The following is a 17887-nucleotide window of genomic DNA, read 5'->3' as shown; positions in this document are numbered from 1 at the left end:
CTAGGGTGATAAATATAAGCCACGGAGCACTGTGACTTGTATTTCTCAATTAAACGCTCCCTGAAGGCAATTTTAAAACATCAGCATGTTCTGGAATTAAAATGTTTCCCCATTTGAGGAGTCTACCTTTACCTCCTCATATCTAAGTAGTATGTATCACACACATACCCACACCCTCTACTTCTCACTAGCAATAGGCTTTACCATCTTTACCTGACAATGACCCCAGGGCGAAGATCAAAGTTCTTCTTCACAATCTCTAACAGCTCTCTCTCAGTCTTCTGAGAGGTACCATAATGGAAAATGGAGATGGACAATGGATGAGAAACTCCAATAGCATAAGAGACCTAAAAAGGATTCAAATGTTAACAGTCAGTAATTCAAATGCATACTTGTACACATTGGTATAAAATGGGCAAGAAGCTTATTACTGTTATATCCCTCCCGCTTACATGGCTGTTTACCACTCCAATTACATAAAAAGAATATATACCTGAACAAGAACCCTCCTGCACAGACCTCCTTTAACAAGGGATTTTGCCACCCAACGGGCAGCATAAGCAGCTGAGCGGTCCACCTTAGTATAATCCTTTCCTGAAAAGGCACCTCCTCCATGAGCTCCCCAACCGCCATAGGTGTCCACAATTATTTTCCGGCCAGTCAAACCAGCATCACCCTGAAATTATAGGATTTAAGTCACTTTATGCCTAATCGTTCCCAGTAAGTGGTTCTAGATTAGAATGCCTATTCCATGCCACTAAAGATTCACAAGCAAATTCCAGAATCTTAAGAGGTGATAGTGACCCAAACTTTTCAAGTAACCAAAGACTCAAAATAGTAAGAGTATGCTGAACTGACATTACCTGAGGCCCACCAATAACAAATCTGCCACTTGGCTGCAGATGGTAGATGGTATCCTCATCAAGATATTTTGGAGGTACAACAGCTTTGATGACCTTCTCTTTCAGGGCATCCCTCATCTCATCAAGACAAACCTCTTCATCATGCTGAACAGATATAACGATTGTGTGGACTCTGATGGGAAGCACAGCACCTCGATCTTGCATATACTGCACAGTCACCTTGAAGTAAACACAGGTTATCAGAACACTTAATTCCACCAGTTTTGTACTTGGTTCTCTATCAAGTTACAATACAGTGCTGGGCATGGTGGTATATGTCTAATCTCGGTGGCTCAGGAGGCTGAGGCCAAGGACTGAGTTTAAAGCTAGCCTCAGCAATAGTGAGGCACTAAGGAAAACTCAGTGAGACCCTGTCTCTATAAATAAAATACAAACAAGGCTGGGAAGTGGCAGAGTGCCCCTGAATTCGATCCCCAGTACCAAAAAAAGAAAATTATAATGAGCAAATATGTTATTCTTGGCAGTCCTCAAATTCATGGATTTTCCTACAAAGTAATTTTAGGCAATATAGCTTTAAGATCACTTACTTGAGTTTTTGAATCTGGGCGTAACCAAGGCAAAGTGCCGTTGCGGCGTAGTTCTGCCAGTTTGGCATTTAGCTTGTGTGCTAAGACAATGGTTAAAGGCATACACTCCTCAGTTTCATCGGTGGCATAACCAAACATCAAGCCCTGAAAAAAAGAGCCAGTGATGTAACACTAAAGCTTAATTTAATGTTAGAAGAGACATAAATAGCCTTTCACAATACCTGGTCTCCTGCACCAATGTCTTCCTCATTTCGGTCAAGATGAACACCTTGAGCAATATCTGGTGACTGTTGCTCCAAGGCCACCAGCACATTACAAGTCTTATAGTCAAACCCTATAAACAAAAATGTCTTTTAAGAACAAAAGGCCACAATACCCACTCTGTTCACAATTACTTGGAATTCTAAATACTGCTACTGCTGAAGAAATCAGATACAGTAGCAACTCCTTAGCCATGGTTTCACCTTCCACTCACACTTTCAGTTACCTCAAAATTGTAAATGGAAAATTCCAGAAATTTGTGATTTTCTAAAAAAAAAAAAAAAAAAAAAAAAAAAAATTGCCCTGAGTGTGATGAACTCTTCCCTTCCCAGGACATAAATCATCATCCAGATACATGCTACCCACTGGCTAAATCACTTAACTATTGAAATGTCTTGGCATAACAGTGGCTTTATGTTCAAATAAACTTAATAGCCCAAAAGCATAAGAATAATGCTAATACTTTGAATATGCCAAGAAAAGCAATAGTGTGTCTCAAAGCAAACAAGTGCAAGTTCTGAAGGGGAAAAGATGGCCAGGATTGCTAAGATCTATGGTACAATAGACATTTTGTCAGATCACATTTATAACTTGTACACTAACTTCCATCTTATTTTTGCAAATCTAATGTACCTCATTTATGTTAGCATAACTGTAGCCAAGTATCTACGGGGAAAAAATATTCGTCAGTTTCAGCCATCTGCTAGTCTTAGAACATTGTCCTCCACGGCAAAGTGAGACTATAATACCAAAACGTCATACTATATCTATATAACCAGAGTTAAGGATTACTAGGAACATTCTAGAAGACAGTTTCAACCATTACATCTAAACATAAGCTTAGAAAAAAAGCAAAATGAAAACACACCTTTGGAAGAATCATCATATCCAATGTGCTTAATGGCTTCCCGAACCACTTTCTGGTAGTCAATGGCAGCTCTTGATGTAATTTCCCCAGCAAGAAGAATCATCCCAGTTTTAGCAACAGTTTCTAATAAAGGAGAGATTCACACACAAAAAACATTTTTATAAATTAGTTCTCCCAACTTTACCTTTATAATCAGGCAATAAACAAGCACATGTTCTGAACCTACCACAAGCCACTTTGGCATCAGGGTCCTGTTGAAGATGGGCATCAAGGACAGCATCACTGATTTGGTCACAAATCTTATCTGTGGGGGAAAAAAATCAATTTCTTTTACTATTGAAGTATGGGATGCCCCTTTCTCTATGAACTGGAAAAAAAAAACTTTGTTGAGGAAAAAAAAAGGAAGGGGGGTTTAAGAGGTGCTTTACCACATCTACACTCAGCTGTGCCCCACCCCATTTCCATTTATTTTGAGACAGAGTTTCAAAAGGTTGCTAAGGCCTAAATTGTGGAGGCTGATGCCTCCAACTTGTGCTCCTCCTGCTGCCTTGGCCTCCTGATCGCTGGGACTGCATGCATTTACCACTGTGCCCAGCTAGGAGAGGAAAAAAAAATACTGAGATTTTACTTTTTTATTTTGAAACATCATAAAAACTTTGAAGTGAATCATTCAGTGCATTAAGTATGATCGTAACTGCTGCTTTTTGTAAAGCACTGCTTTACCAGAAGCAGTCTGCCTGAATAATAAATGCTGGACACAGGAGTCCGTGTTACTTAAAAACTTGACACAGCGGTCTTAATATAGTCGCACAAGCTCACTGACTCAGTCAGCCAGCAGAACCCTCGAGATATCCAATACACATCCACCCATTATGATGTGTGCACTTGACACCTCCCAAGGACTTCGGGGCCACCTCTAAAAAGCCAGAGGTTCTGAAATACAGTTCCAAGCCTAACCATTCCAATGTTCTCGTCCATCGCCACTGTCACCTACCAGACCCTGGTCCCGGGGGCCCTGGGAGAACAAACCCTGGCAGGCACCACAGCCTTTAATCGGTGCAGCACAACCGCACACCGGTGAACTCGTGGCTGCGCACTGGCACGTGCACACGATGTGGCAGGACAATCTGGCCAGTGTCATCAGGCTCCTGGTGTCAAGGGACACTCAAAGAATTAAGCCATGAAAGGAAACAGCCACGAACAAAAGGAGTGACCCAGCGGCCATCCGGCTGTGTCATCAGAGCGGCTCCGGAATAGGCTCGGCGGCGCCAGTCCCTCGGCCCCCACCTACGTCACCCGTTCTAGGAAGGGGGAGTAACCTCCAACACGCTCGAATTTTCCAGACAGCCCGAAAAACGCGCCACCGGCCAGGCCCAGGTGGCCCCGCGCGTCGCGCTTAAGGGCGGCGCGCCCAGCCCAGCCCACCCCGCGGACACGATGCCCTCCTGAGGCGCGGGCCCGGCTCACTATGGCGGCCACACACAAAGCCGGGAAGCGGCGGGGGCGCCGGCCTGGCGGAGGTCCCCCCGCAGCGCTGCCCGCGCGCCCGCGCAGGCCTCGCCACGTGCCGCCGCCGGGCTGCAATGCGGAGCGCGCACCCACCGCGGGCGCGCGCGGGGCGGGCCGCCTACGGAGGGCTCCCGCCGCGGGCCCGCGGAGCCGCCCTCCCGCAGAGCCCGCCACCCCCCTTCTGGAATCTTCCGCGGGCCGGGCGCGCGACCGGGTGGGGGAGGGGCGCGCCCCCGCCTCACCTGGGTGGCCTTCCCCCACAGACTCCGAGGTGAAGAGGAACGTGCCCTCCTCGATGAACGCCTCGTGGAAGCCGTTGAGCTGACCGTTCATGTCGGCGATGGCGGCAGAAGAGCGGCACTGAGGAGCGGACAGACCGGCGGCGGAGGCGCAACACACGGACGAGGAAGAACACTCGGTCAGCGGCGGCGAGGCGAGCAGGACGGCGGGCAGCGCGGTCCGATATTTATAGCGCGGAGCCCGCAGGCCCCGCCCCAGGTCCCGCCCATGCGCGCGGGGAGGTGCGGCCGCGCAGGGCAGAACCATCGCGGGGTGGGGGGATCCTGCGAGCGTTGGTCCCCGGCGGGCGTCAGCCATCCGGGGCCGTCACGACCGGTGGAGAGAGACGCGAGAGGACTGCTTCGACGTTCGCTCCCTGTCGACGAGGGACGAACGGCGACAGGGCTCCAGGGGCCGTCCCCCGCGCCGTGACATGGCACCGCCCTTCCGGCCGTTGCAGGCCAGAGTCCGCGACCGCCCCCAGCGGCGGTGGCTGGAAGCGCGGCTTTTGTATTGGCAGTGCGGGGCTCCGCGCCGCGCGCCCCAGCGGCCGGGACCGAGGCGGGTGCCCGCCCGAGGCCCGAGGGCTGTGGCTAACGGCCTGGGGGAAGATGGCGGCCGCCGGTGGGCGAGGGGACGGCGGACCGTGCTGGGCACTTCGGTCGCGTGCTCGGAGCGGCTGGGAACGCAGGCCTGAGTTTTCCCAGAAGCCGCCCAGGCCCGCGACCGCGCTCGGCCGTTCCACGAAGCTCTAGCTTTGCAGTGCCCACTTGGCTGGTCCCGGTCTTGTCCATGAACGGAATTACAGGGAAGGAGAAAGAAAACAGACCGAGCCAGCAGGAGCAGGAGTCGCCCCCGGAGAGTCATGGCCAGGCAGGGTCACTCAACCTGGGCAGGGGTCATTGTGGCCCCGGGGAACACAGGCGGGGTAGGTCGTTTCTGCCAGGGAGCCACAAGTAGGCGGAGCTGCTCATGCGGCACTGGGGCAGGTGTCTAAATGACCCCAAGGAGCCGTGGGGAGTGGGACTCACTCATTCAGGGTCATGTGGACCTCGCGGAGCCATGGCCAGGCAAGGTCACTCATCCCTGCAGGGGCAGAGGGTACAGTGGCCCACGTTGGTGACAAGGACACCAGGCCCTGGTGTCCGGAACAGTTTGCTCCCATCATGGGAGGATGCACTTCACCTCATGAACTGAACAGACCTCTGACAGGCTCCAGCTCCTGCTACCAGAGAAGTAGGTAAATTCTGGAGAGTGGGGAGCGGAGGGAAATGAGGGTTTGTGGGCTGTGCTAGGGGCTTTTACAAAAAAGAAAGGGCGCTCCCCAGACTTAAGATCATCAGGGTCAAAGCGGGCAGCCAGAAAAGATTAAGTCACAAAAGACATGGTATTTTTACTTTTTTTTTTTTTTATTTACTTTGTACTTGTAGTTGGACACAATACCTTTATTTTATTTATTTTTACGTGGTGCTGAAGATCCAACCCAGGGCCTCCCACATGCTAGGCAAGTGCTCTACCACTGAGCCACAATTCCAGCCCCTTTACTTGGTTTTTATTTTTCAAACTAACCCTTCATAGAAAAATAACTATAAAACTACTTGATAATTTCTTTGTTTCAACGTCATTTTTAAAAAGTAGAAAGCCAGTTTATTAACAATGAGTATAAACATTGTCAACAGCAATAAAGTGCATGTGTAGACTAGTCAGTGTCAGTGCATTATCTCCCTGCAGAAAAATCTATATGGGAAGCCAGAATGTAATTAGAAGGTTATTTTATTAATAGGGAGGAAGAAGAAAAGGATTAAATTCAATGATTAGCTCATTAGCTCCTGATACCCCTTTGCTACCAACCTCACTGTTGGGCTGATCCTGCCGGGGAGATTAGAGTCAGCTGCACCACTTACTTACCTACTTCTCTTTCTCTTAGCAAGGGTAATTGGTAGTTACCAGCTGGAGCTGAAGTTAGGCCTCTGCCAAGACCCTCTTCATACAGACCTGTCTGTAAAATTGGGACAATAATAGTCATCATAGGTTTGTTTAAAGGATTAAATGAAATGATAGAAGTACATTCTTTAGCACAATGTCTAGCCCATAATAGGTATTTTTAAAATATATGCTGTAAAAAATTAGCTCTTCCTGCAAATAACTTTTCACTGGCTTTCAAGTGCTCTTAGGAGAAAGGTTAAAATCCCTACATATGCTGGGTGTGGTGGTTCACAACTATACTCTCAGCAACCCAGGAGGCTGAGGCAGGAGGATCATGAGTTCAAGGCCTGTCTCAGCAAGTTAGTGAGGTCCTGAGCAATTTAGTGAAAACCTGTCTCAAAATAAAAACTGAAAAGGGCTGGGGATGTGACTCAGTGGTTAAACACCCCTGGGTTCAATCCTCAGTACAAAAACAAAAAACCTACATACTCTAAAGGCCTGAGTGTGGCTTGGCTGCTGCTTCAAGTTTATCTTTCTGTTGTCTACCTTGAATTTCTTATAGTTAGCAACAGTTCAAGTTATTGATTCCCATCAAAATAAAGTGAGACATGGGCTGGGCCTATAACTCAGTGGCAGAATGCTTGCCTAGCATGTGTGAGGCACTGGTTTCCATTCTTAGCACCACATAAAAATAAATAAAGGCATTCTGTCCACCTACAACTACAAAAATAAAAAATAAAATAAAGTAAGACAGCTGGGCGTGGTGGGGCTCACCAATAATTCCAGTGACTCTGGAGGCTGAGGCAGGAAGATCATGAGTTCAAAGTCAGCCTCAGCAATGGCGAGGTGCTAAGCAACTCAGTAAGACCCTGTCTCTAAATGAAATACAAAATAAGGCTGGGATGTGGCTCAGTGGTCAAGTGCCCCTGGGTTCAGTCCCCTGTAACTAAAAAAAAAAAAAAAAAAAAAAAGGAGAGGAAGGAAAGGAAGCAGAAAAATGGCAGAAGAAAGTGGGGCAGGGAAGAGGCCCGGTGACCCGGGAGGTCCAGGAGAGGAGGCCGGCTGGTCTCTAGCAAGGCACTGTGATCAACAGTATTAAGAGCTGCCCTCTTGGAGAAAGTGCAGGCCACCTGTTCTGACTTCACAGGTTACTGCCCCGAGGGCCAGACAGACTGGTAGAGGTCCTTCGTTGGTTCCATAGTGAGCATTAATGAACTTGTTGAATGTGGGATGGTGTAAAGCACATGGGGAAATCTATTCCCTGTCTTCTTTGGGCTCTAGCCTTTTCAACCCAGAGAACACTCAGGGAGCAGTCTTCCCTGAGAGTGCAGAGCTGGGCCTGCATAAAGTGGTTTTCAGGGCTCAGACAGTCTTACCTGTCTGCCTGTCAAGGAGAGAGTTCAGGAAGACAGAGCATTTGCAGGCCAAGAAGCTGTTGGTGTGGCCAGAGAGGAAGAGGAAGATGGTGCCGCGGACAGCCAAGAGCATAGCCACAGTGGGAGGCCTGGAGAAGGAGGCGATGGGCTATGAGTCTCAGAGCAGCTGCCAGGTGAAGGTGAGCAGGGAGAAAAGTCTCCAAGGTTCGGCCAGCCCTTTAGGGGCAAAGTCCGGAGTGTCAGATGGCCTTAGGAGAAGGCCAAGTCCAGTGAATCAGAAGCAATGACTGTATGCAGCCTTCATCTTTAGGCTGTTTGTATTTTGTTTATATTTCTGTGATTTTTCTCTCATCACAATCAAACCCTTTTGCATCTCAGTCAAGAAGCGCAGGATGGAGAAGTGCATGGGGGGCAGTGGAGACACAGTGGTACCTTTTTGAGGGGCCCTGTTGTGAGGTCTAGTGCCCTCATCACAGCACTAGTTCCTTCTTTGTCTTAGATGAGAACCCCCATGTGCTCCACCCAAGTCACTGTGGAGTCGTGGTGCAGCTGGGACTGGAACCTGGATCTAAGCCCAGGTCCCTGTGCAGACACCAAGCAGCACTGCCCAAGGCAGTGAGAAGTGGTGTCCATCCCCCACACCTTTTCCTTTTAACACACACTAAACAATTCAGAGAAATGTGGGTTTTCTCCTAACAATTTTTATGACCATCTCTCTGGGATACTGTGGATATTAAATCATTTTCCTTCTATTTTTATTGTGGGAAAATACACAGAATATAAAGTTTGCCATTGTAACTGTTTACAGCTCTGTGGCAATCGGCCTCATTGTGCCTGTGTACTCTTTTTATTAGCAGTTAGGTGTGCTTAGTGGACGCCCATCAATGGGTTTAACTGTTGCTTCGTTGGTTGATGTTCACGTTGTTTCTTGCCTGCCATCTTTGCACATGTACTTTTGTGAAGCAATGTTCTGTGTGTGTGTGTAAAGTATTCGACTGTAGCTGAGCTTGGTGGCGCATGCCTGTAATCCCAGCAGCTCCAGAGGCTGAGGCAGGAGGATCACAATTTCAAAGCTTAGGGCCTTGCAACTTAGCAAGGCCCTAAGCAACTCAGTGAGACCCTGTCTCTAAATAAAATATGTTAAACAAAGAAAAAGGCTGGGGATGTGGCTCAGTGGTTACGTGCCCCTGGGTTCAAACCCCAGTACTAAATAAATAAATAAAATATTTCCAAGATGGGATAGATGAGACACAGATATGTACATTCTTACCTGTTAGTAATTGCAGCCAGAGAACTTTCCAGATGGCTGTCAGAACTCACATTCTCAGTAGGGAGTGAGTATCATTTTCTAATTCACCAAATGCTGGATGTTATTGCTTTTTAAAATTTTTGTAAGTATGAAAAATGGTAAAAGAATATTTTTATAACCTTGGCAGACTTTTGCAAGTAAGATAGAAACCACAAAAGACTGATAAGATTTAACAACATAAAAATGAAAACTCACTTTATAAATAAAATCCAAAGACAGACAACTTGGGAAAACGTTTTCAACATATAAGACAGACAAAGGGTTAATACCAATTAGTGAAAAAGGAAGAACTGTGCAGCTGCGCAGCCTGTCATCCCAGCTACTCAGGAGGCTGAGGCAGGAGGATTTCTGTTCAAGGCCAGCCTCAGCAACTTAGTGAGACCCTGTCTCAAAATAAAAAGATAGGTTGGGGATGTGGCTCAAGGGGTAGCGCGCTCGCCTGGCATGCGTGCGGCCCGGGTTCAATCCTCAGTACCACATACAAAACAAAGATGTTGTGTCCACTGATAACTGAAAAATAGATATTAAAAAAATTCTCTCTCTCTCTCTCTCTCCCTCACTCTCTCTTTAAAAAATAAATAAATAAATAAATAAATAAATAAATAAATAAAAAGATAAAGAAGCTAAGAATGTAGCTCAATGGTAAAGAGCCTCTGGGTTCAATCCCCAGTACCAAAATATAAATAAATATAATGAAAACTAGTGGAAAGATTGCAAGTAGATAGTTTACCAAGATGAAAGTGGAAATTACCAATAAACATGAAAAGATGTTCAGCCTCAAAATTCATTTGCATAGTGAGTTTGGGAAAAGCCACGGCCATGGAGGTGGGGAGGGGTGGACGGAGGAGAAATCCAGGGAACAGGATGCTGTGCTCCCCAGAGTGTGGCCTCTGGGGAGCTGCATGATGCAGATGGCGCCTTCCAGAGGGGTGCCATTCCTGGGATACGCAGGAACTGGAATCTCCCAGGATTCCAGTCTCCTTGCCTCCACGGGAGACAGTCCTCTGGATGGAGCCAGGTCTGCTTGTGGCAAAGGCTGCTGCTCCCCGCTTAGGGACTTTCTGGCACTGTTTCTGCCCCAGCCTGTCCAGCACCCTGTCTGCTGCTGAGAGCATGGCTCTGCTCCTGGTTCAGGGTCCCGTGTCAGGGGGGTGGCTCATCTCTGCTGTGGTGCACTTCCCAGCCAGCCTGCAGCTTCTCTTCCAGCCTTCTGATCCCAACAATCAATGTGTCATCTGGGGACCCTTCAGGAGAACACCTACCCCCTCTGGAGAGAGGACTTGGTTTTAGACCTGCCCTCAGCTCTGGCTCCCCTGTCTGCCTGCAGCTGTGCCCCACTAAGACCGTTTATTGCTTTCATTCCCATACCCAGCTTTGCTTGCTGTGCTCCTGGGCCCCCTGACCTGCCTTCTCATCTGTTGACTCTTTTCCCTTGTGTTTGGATCAGTGTATTTGGACAGACCTCCCTGTAACTGATATCTGACTTGATCTCAGGATCCTCCCACTGTAAACTGTCCTCACCTCCGTCCAGCAGCCACAGGATGACCATGCTCTGTGCCCTGGTAACTGAGGATGTTGGGGCAGAAACAGTAAGGAATTCCTTTATCTAATCCCTATTTTTCATCTTGCCCAGGTTCGCCCTGAGGGAGGATGGGGCCGCACCCAGGACAGAAAAGGCATAAGTCAGAGGATGCTGACTGGGGGCCAGCCAGACATGGTGACCACAGAAGCCGAGACCCTCTCTGCTGGGAGCAGAGTACAAGCCTTATCCCTAAATTTAGCCTGTAGCAATCCTTTATGTGCAGTCCTGAGGGACCATGGCACTTCCCAAGGAAGGCAGCCCCGTAGAATGCGTGGTAGAAGGACCCTCTACCTGGACAGACTTGCACTGGGGGCACTTCCTGTGTGACCTTGACTTCCAGGAGGAGCCTGATTCCTGCACCAGTGAGCACCTCTTCATGCAGACGGCAGAGGTCATGGCCTCCCACGGCTGGAAGAACACAGGTTCTGAGGACCTCTGCACTGGCCACTCTGGATAGCTCCCCAAAGAGACTGAAAAGGCACACTTCAGGGAGACCCTCAGTGCATTTGTGGTGGGAGCTGCCGCCAGGCTGATTATGTCCATGGCAAAGGGCCGAAGCCAGGGATCGATGCAGATGTTGGAAATGTAACCTGCAAGGGTTTCCTGGGAGCTTGGACACTGTGACATGATGCCCAGTCCTTGGCTGACTGGGAGCAGATCTGCAGAAGTGCCGCTGCTGTCACGTGACTGTGGGAGACATTTGGCAGATGGTCAGAAGCAGGTCACTGGCTCTGAATGGGACCAGCAAAAGCATCGTATGCGCCTGTGAGTGGCCCCTTTACACTGTACCCTGTCATGGTCCCAATTACACAGAAATCTGACAGCACTGTAATTACTGGAGAAATTCTACAAACATCTACAATTCCTGGGAAAGTATAAACGGCATCTTGACCTGAATAGCTTCTAACCAGGAAAGGATTGTTAATGTCGCTGGACCAGGGATTGGAATGACCCAGATAAGTTAGAGATGGGCAACTTTGGCCTCAGCTGGGGCAGCAGTGATGCAGATGGCCCCTGGCCATCAGGGCAGCTCTTTTGCCCGTGCCTGACGACCTCTGACACATCATCCCTCAAACCAAGGCTCTGCTTCAGGACAAGGACGTAACTGCCATCACCTAGGACCCCTGGGCAAGCAGGACTCTGTACTCAGAAAGGAAGGTGGTGTGCACCTCTCTCTGGTGAGGCCAGGGCTGTGGCCATAGTAAATCTGCAGGAGATGGGAGGACTCTGCTCTCACTCTGCCTGGCCTGCTGCTCTGGGCGGAGGCCAAGCTTGTCAGCTGGCCTGCCAGGTTGCCCAGCTCCTCTCTGTGAAGAGGGAGCTTGGGCTCTTGATCAGGCTTTGGCCTTGAAAACTTGTATAACAAACCAGACCATAGAAAAAAAGTGGACTTTAGTGGCCAGGGCTTAGCTAGGCGGCATAGCATGTACCAATCCTGCACAAGGCCCCGGGTTCACACCCCAGTATCCCCCAAAATCCATCTTAAAATGTACAGTATACAGTATACAGTAGTTCCAATTTCAGAAAATGTTATTCAAGGATATAGCTGTATTGCTGCTAAGTGACCAACAGGTGGGCATTGTATACGGCATGGACACACTGGACAAGGACAACAGGTGTCTTGGCGAGGTGGAGCTGCCCAGGCAAGGGCCATGCAGGGCCTACGGATCGCCCATCTCTGGCCTCCCGCTTACCAATTCTGAAGCACAGTGGGCCACAGTACGGCAGCGGAGAGGGCTTGCAGGTGGAGGTCTGCTGACATTGTCAGGTGATGACCCTGCCCCTCCCTCCTCCTCCACCCTCACTTAAAAAGCTGTTTTCTTGAATAACATTTTCTGAAGTTGGAACTCTTTTAAAGCAAACAAAAGTCTTACCTGGCTCTCTGTTTACTACTCAGACCACTTAACAATAAAGCAAACATGATTTATTTTTATTTTTATTTTTCTTGGGGTCTTGCTGTCTTGCCCAGGCTGCCAGGATATTTGGGCTTGTGCAATCCACCTGCCTCAGCCTTCAAAGCTGGGACTACAGGCACTGCTGCCACCCCTGGCTTAAAAAACAATTTCAGGGGCTGGATTGCTGTGTGAGGTTGTTTTTTGTTGTTGTTGTTTTAAGTACAGGGGATTGAACTCAGGAGCACTCGACCACTGAATCACATCCCCAGCCCTATTTTATATTTCATTTAGAGGCAGGGTCTCTCAGAGTTGCTTAGCACCTCAGTTTTGCTGAGGCTGACTTTGAACTCATGATCCTCCTGCCTCAGCCTCCCAAGCTGCTGGGATTATAGGCATGTGCCACCGTGCATGGCCTGCTGTGTGACTTTTGTTTGTTGGTCTTTAACTCAAAGAAATTTTAAAAATAATTGGTGATGCCAGGGGCGGTAGTGCATGCCTGTGATTCCAGCAGCCCAGAGGCTGACACAGGAGGATGGCAAGTTCCAAGCCAGCCTCAGCAACTCAGTGAGGTCCTGTCTCAAAAAATAAAAAGGACAGGTGATGTGGCTTAGTGGTTAAAGTGTCCGTGGGTTCACCCTCCAGTACCAAATTTTTTTTTAAAAGTCTAAAAAATTTGTGAGTATTAAATTTCTATGGTATTTATATTAAAAGTGATAGTTTATAATATTTAAAATGCCAGTATTTTGTCTTTTTTTTTTTAATATTTATTTTTTAGTATTTGGCAGACCCAACATCTTTGTTTGTGGTGCTGGGGATCGAACCCGGGCCGCACGCATGCCAGGTGAGCGCGCTACCGCTTGAGCCACATCCCCAGCCCTAAAATGCCAGTATTGATAATATGCTGAAAATTAAAACTACTTCAATTACACTTAAAATGAAAAACTTCACAAGTATCTGGGTTCAATCCCCAGCATATCTCTCTCTCTCTCTCTGTCTCTCTCTCTCTCTCTCTCTCTCACACACACACACACACACACGCACACAAAATAAAATTTTTAGATATCTACTCAAAATGTGTTGGTAACATGATTTTTTCCCAATATTCATTTCTAGTTGTAGTTGGACAAAATACCTTTATTTTATATATTTTATGTGGTGCTGAGGATCGAACCCAAGCCCTCACACATGTTAAGTGAATGCTCTACTGCTGAGCCCCAGCCCCAGCCCAGGTAACATGATTTTTAAAAATTATTTTTGGAAGCCAGGTATAGTGGTGCATACCTGTAATCGCAGCAGCTCAGGAGGCTGAGGCAGGAATATTGTGAGTTCAAAGCCAGCCTCAGCAATGGCGAGGTGCTAAGTAACTCAGTGAGACCCTGTCTCTAAATAAAATACAAACAGGGCTGGGGATGTGGCTCAGTGGTCAAGTTCCCCTGAGTTCAATCCCTGTTACCCCCCAAAAAAATACATATAGTGCTGGGCCAGGTGGTATACACCTATAATTCCAGCGGCTCAGGAGACTGAGGCAGGAGGATATGAGTATTGTGAGGATTGTGAGTTCAAAGCCAGCCTCAGCAACTTAGCAGGGCCCTAAGCAACCTAGAGAGACCCTTTCTCCAAATAAAACATAAAAAAGGGCTGGGGATGTGGCTCCTTGATTGAGGACCCCTGGGTTTAATTCCTGGTACCTGGCCCCCAAAGTGGTGCTGGACAACTGGACTGTGGTGTGACAGAGGGGTTTCGACCTGCCTCACACCATATGTAAAGATCAGCTCAAGAGTGGGGGCGCATAGCTCTGTGGTAGAGGGCATGCGTACCACATGAAAGGTCCTGGGCTCTGTCACCAACATGAAAGAAAAATCAACTCAAAATGAATGAAGATTCAGGTCTAAAAACTAAAACTGTACAAGTCCCAGAAGAAAATAGCAGAAAATGTTAACGATTTTGGAGTAGCCATTAATTTCTTAGATATAACACCAAAAGCACATGTAAAAAAACAGGGGCTGGGGTTGTGGCTCAGCGGTAGAGCGCTAGCCTGGCATGCACGAGGCCCTGAGTTCGATCCTCAGCACCAATAAAAATAAACAAAATAAAGGTATTGTGTACAACTAAAAAATAAGTATTAAAAATAGAAAAGCACATATAAAAAAAAACCAGAAAAATTAGGTGTCTCTCACTAAAGGATACCAACAACTAAGTAAAAAGACAATCCACAGACTCATAGAAAATATACAAATCCTATGTCAGACAAGGATCTAATGTCCAGAATATATAAAGAACTCTCACAATTCAACAATTAAAAGACAAATAACCCAGTTAAAGAATGAACTAAGGATTTGAACTGACATGTCTGTAAAGAAGACAGACAAATGTCCTGTAAGTACTCAAAGATGCTCAACATTATTGGTTACTGGGGAAATGCAAATCAAAACCACAGTGAGATACCACCTCACACCCATGAAGATGGCTAAAATAAAAAAGATGGACCATAACCCACAGGATGGACCATAACCCGCATTGAAGAGGATGTGGAGAAATCTGAGCGTCCGCACTCTGCTGGGGAAGTGGAAATGGGCAGAGTTTGGGAGTTTCTCAGTTAGGCAGAGTTGTTCCATGAGCCAGCAATTCTGTGGTGGCAAAACCAGACCTGGTTGTGAAATGAAATTACAAAACATTATGGTAAGAAACCAAGGCCTGGGGAGGGGTCAGTTTTGCCCACCTCTCTCAGCCTTTCTCCAGGAAGCCTAATTAACCAGGAGTCCCTACTTTATGGATTGTAAATAACTGCCCTAGTCTGGCCAGTCCCTCTTAAATGTAACAGAGGCCTGTAAGAAAAAGCCATTTCCTGTCTGTTTCTGTGAGGGTGCTTCACGTTAGAGACCCAAACAGGCCTTCAGCCACTTAGGAATTTTAGGGGGGATGGTGGTGGTTTAGGGGATTGAACTCAGGGGCACTTGACCACTGAGCCACACCCCAGCCCTGTTTTGTATTTTATTTAGAGACAGGGTCTCACTGGGTTGCTTAGGGCCTCGCTGTTGCTGAGGCTGGCTTTGAACTCACGATCCTCCTGCCTCAGGCTCCAAGCTGCTGGGATTACTGGCGTGCACTACCACCCCTGGCTAGATTAGGATTTTGTTGTTTTTTTGTGGTGCTGGGGACTGAACCCAGGGCTTTGTGCAAGCACTCTACCAACTGAGCTACATCCTCAGACCCAGGAATTTTTTTAAAAAGAGGAAAAAGCCCCAAGGATAGGATTGGTCTAAGATGACGTCAATAACCTATAAATGTTGTGAGAAACTACTCAGAATCGGGAGTTTTTGTTTTCCTCTGGGCCCACTAGTGTAAAATAAAGTTTGGAGTTCTCCTTCTGAGTGCTGCTTGCTGCTGCTGGACGGGTCTGTTTCCCACAACAATTCCACTCCTGCATCCGGGAGAGGTACAACGTGTCTACAGAAACTCCTGTGCACAAATGTTCATACCAAGCTTTACATAGTAGTTAGAGGTGGGAACAATCGATGTCTATGAACTGATGTACGTATAAACAAAATGTGATAATCCATCCCTACGATGGAACATTATTTGGCCATAAAAAGGGAATGATGTAGGGCTGCGGATGTGGCTCAAGCAGTAGTGTGCTCACCTGGCATGCATGCAGCCCGGGTTCAATCCTCAGCACCACATACAAAGATGTTGTGTTCGTCGAAAACTAAAAAATGAATATTGAAAAAATTCTCTCTCTCTTAAAAAAAAAAAAAAGGAAATGATGTACTGATACATGCACACATAGGGATAAACCTCGAAGACATTACGCCAGGTGACAGGAGACCATATGCTGACCAGAGCTTCCTGTGTAACATGTGCAGGGGACGCAAATCCACACATTCGGAAGTTAGAAGAGTGGAGCTGGGGATAGGGAGTAGGGAGTGGAGAGTAGCTACTAATGGTACAAGGCTTCTTTGAGGGGTAATGAAATGTTGTGAAGTTAGTGCTGCTGGTTATGCAGTTCTGAGCACCACAAAAGTCTGTGGACTCTATCTCAATAAAAATCTTGTTTCAAGTTTGGAAGCTGGGTGTGGTGGTGCACACCTGTCATCTACACACACGAGTATGTGAATGTAAGTCATATAGTAGTTGCAACTCTTTGTTGTTGGTGGTGATGGTGCAGGGAAATCAGACCCAGGCCTCGTGCATGCTAGGCAAGCCTGTCCCAGCCAAACTTAGACCATCTCATCGTTGGCATTTTCCATGTCTTCACACAGTCTCTGTAATCATGACCACAGAGCACCCACAGTGGTCAGTACAGAGGGTTGGCCAGTCCCTCTAGCCCAGCACTCTGTGAGTGAGCTCCTTGGAGGCCACAGTCCTCTTCGGTTTGGAATTCTTTCTGGAAGAGCGTCCCAGCATAGTCAGGTTGAAGCAGCCGTCCTGGGCCAGAGCTTCTGGGTTGGAGTTGAGTGGCCGAGGGTCTGGCCGGGTCCCTGGCCACCTGTTCCTGATGTCATCACAGAATGGCAGGAGGAAGGTGGTGGCTGCCCCATCTTGATACCAAAGAGCAACCAGCAAGTGGCCAGATACCAGTGGACAGAAGCATGCCACTATAGCCCCTTCCTGGGGCTTTCTGGGACTCTTCAATCCTCTTTGATAGCGGAGTCTCCAAACTTGGGTAAAGAAAGGTGAAACTCTTAACTCCCTGGGAGCCTGGGAAATGGACTACACGCCCAGACTTGGCCGGCAACCACCATGCCATGCAGGCAGAGATCGGAAGAGTTAGCAAGAATAAGCACAGCCACTGGAGGAAGAAGATGCAGTCCCAGCACCGGGTCCAAAGAGGGCCAGGCCAAAGGAGGTTCCATTTTGTGTCAGATTGGAAGACAAACAAAAGTTTGGTAACATCCATGTTTGCAGGATGAAACAGAAATCCGATGCTCCTGGTCATTGTTGCCCGGAGTGTAAACAGTTTCTCATTTCCAGAGGGCAATCGGCAAGGTCTGTCAACATTTGAATATTTGTGCTCTTGACTCATCACTTCTGCACTGGGAATCTGCCCCAGGGAGATACAGACAAAATAGGCCCCAATCATGTGCAAAGCTGTCCCCTGCAACATTGTTACAACAAGGAACAGAAAGTGCTGGAGCTCGGGGCAGCTCCCTCAGCCAGCGGACCTGGACCTGGGGGGCAAGGTCGGGCTCACAGACAGGGTAGAACTGTGCGCTTTGAGAAAAGACCGGCACTGCCGGCAGCCCCATTTGTGTTAGACTGAAACAGTAGACACAGACCTTTCCCAGGAGGGCCACAAAACCAGGGACTGTGACTTTTGCAGAGTGGTTCTGGGGCAGGGAGAAGGTGATGTTCTCACTGTGACACTTTTCTGCCGTTGAAATGTTTATTCCGGATGAATGTGAGACTACATTAAAATACAGAAAGCTTTGCAA

The 17887-nt window shown here is 47.8% G+C and overlaps 2 protein-coding genes, 1 long non-coding RNA gene and 1 other non-coding gene across 4 annotated transcripts in view; 3 read left to right on the top strand and 1 right to left on the bottom strand.

Moving 5' to 3' along the window:
* Ggcx (gamma-glutamyl carboxylase) overlaps window positions 1-1115 on the top strand; it is a 14205-nt gene extending 13090 nt beyond the window's left edge. The window contains exon 15 of the mRNA XM_046455885.2: window positions 969-1115. Within this exon, the coding sequence (XP_046311841.1) occupies window positions 969-1011 (43 nt within the window). The 3' untranslated portion in view covers window positions 1012-1115. The remainder of the gene's footprint in view (window positions 1-968) is intronic.
* The window catches only part of Mat2a (methionine adenosyltransferase 2A), a 6674-nt gene extending 2025 nt beyond the window's left edge, over window positions 1-4649 (bottom strand). Inside the window, exons 1-8 of the mRNA XM_046455886.1 lie at window positions 4331-4649; window positions 2806-2883; window positions 2580-2702; window positions 1672-1784; window positions 1451-1594; window positions 864-1082; window positions 494-676; window positions 214-347 (exon numbers count right to left, since the gene is read on the bottom strand). Coding sequence (XP_046311842.1) covers window positions 214-347; window positions 494-676; window positions 864-1082; window positions 1451-1594; window positions 1672-1784; window positions 2580-2702; window positions 2806-2883; window positions 4331-4634 — 1298 coding nt within the window. The 5' untranslated portion in view covers window positions 4635-4649. The remainder of the gene's footprint in view (window positions 1-213; window positions 348-493; window positions 677-863; window positions 1083-1450; window positions 1595-1671; window positions 1785-2579; window positions 2703-2805; window positions 2884-4330) is intronic.
* Window positions 4646-17887, top strand: LOC124100389 (uncharacterized). Its single transcript, XR_006854270.2, has 2 exons — window positions 4646-5607; window positions 10612-17887. It is a non-coding gene; the product is annotated as an uncharacterized LOC124100389 (long non-coding RNA).
* Window positions 14458-14532, top strand: Trnaa-ggc (transfer RNA alanine (anticodon GGC)). Its single transcript has one exon. It is a non-coding gene; the product is annotated as a tRNA-Ala (tRNA).

Source organism: Marmota monax, unplaced genomic scaffold (assembly GCF_021218885.2).
Source record: "Marmota monax isolate L192 unplaced genomic scaffold, Marmota_monax_Labrador192_F-V1.1 WCK01_AAM20220418_F8-fsc00238, whole genome shotgun sequence".
NCBI classification, from domain to species: Eukaryota; Metazoa; Chordata; class Mammalia; order Rodentia; family Sciuridae; genus Marmota; species Marmota monax.
The sequence above is the reverse complement of the archived record's forward strand: the minus strand, read 5'-3'. Positions and strand labels throughout refer to the sequence as shown.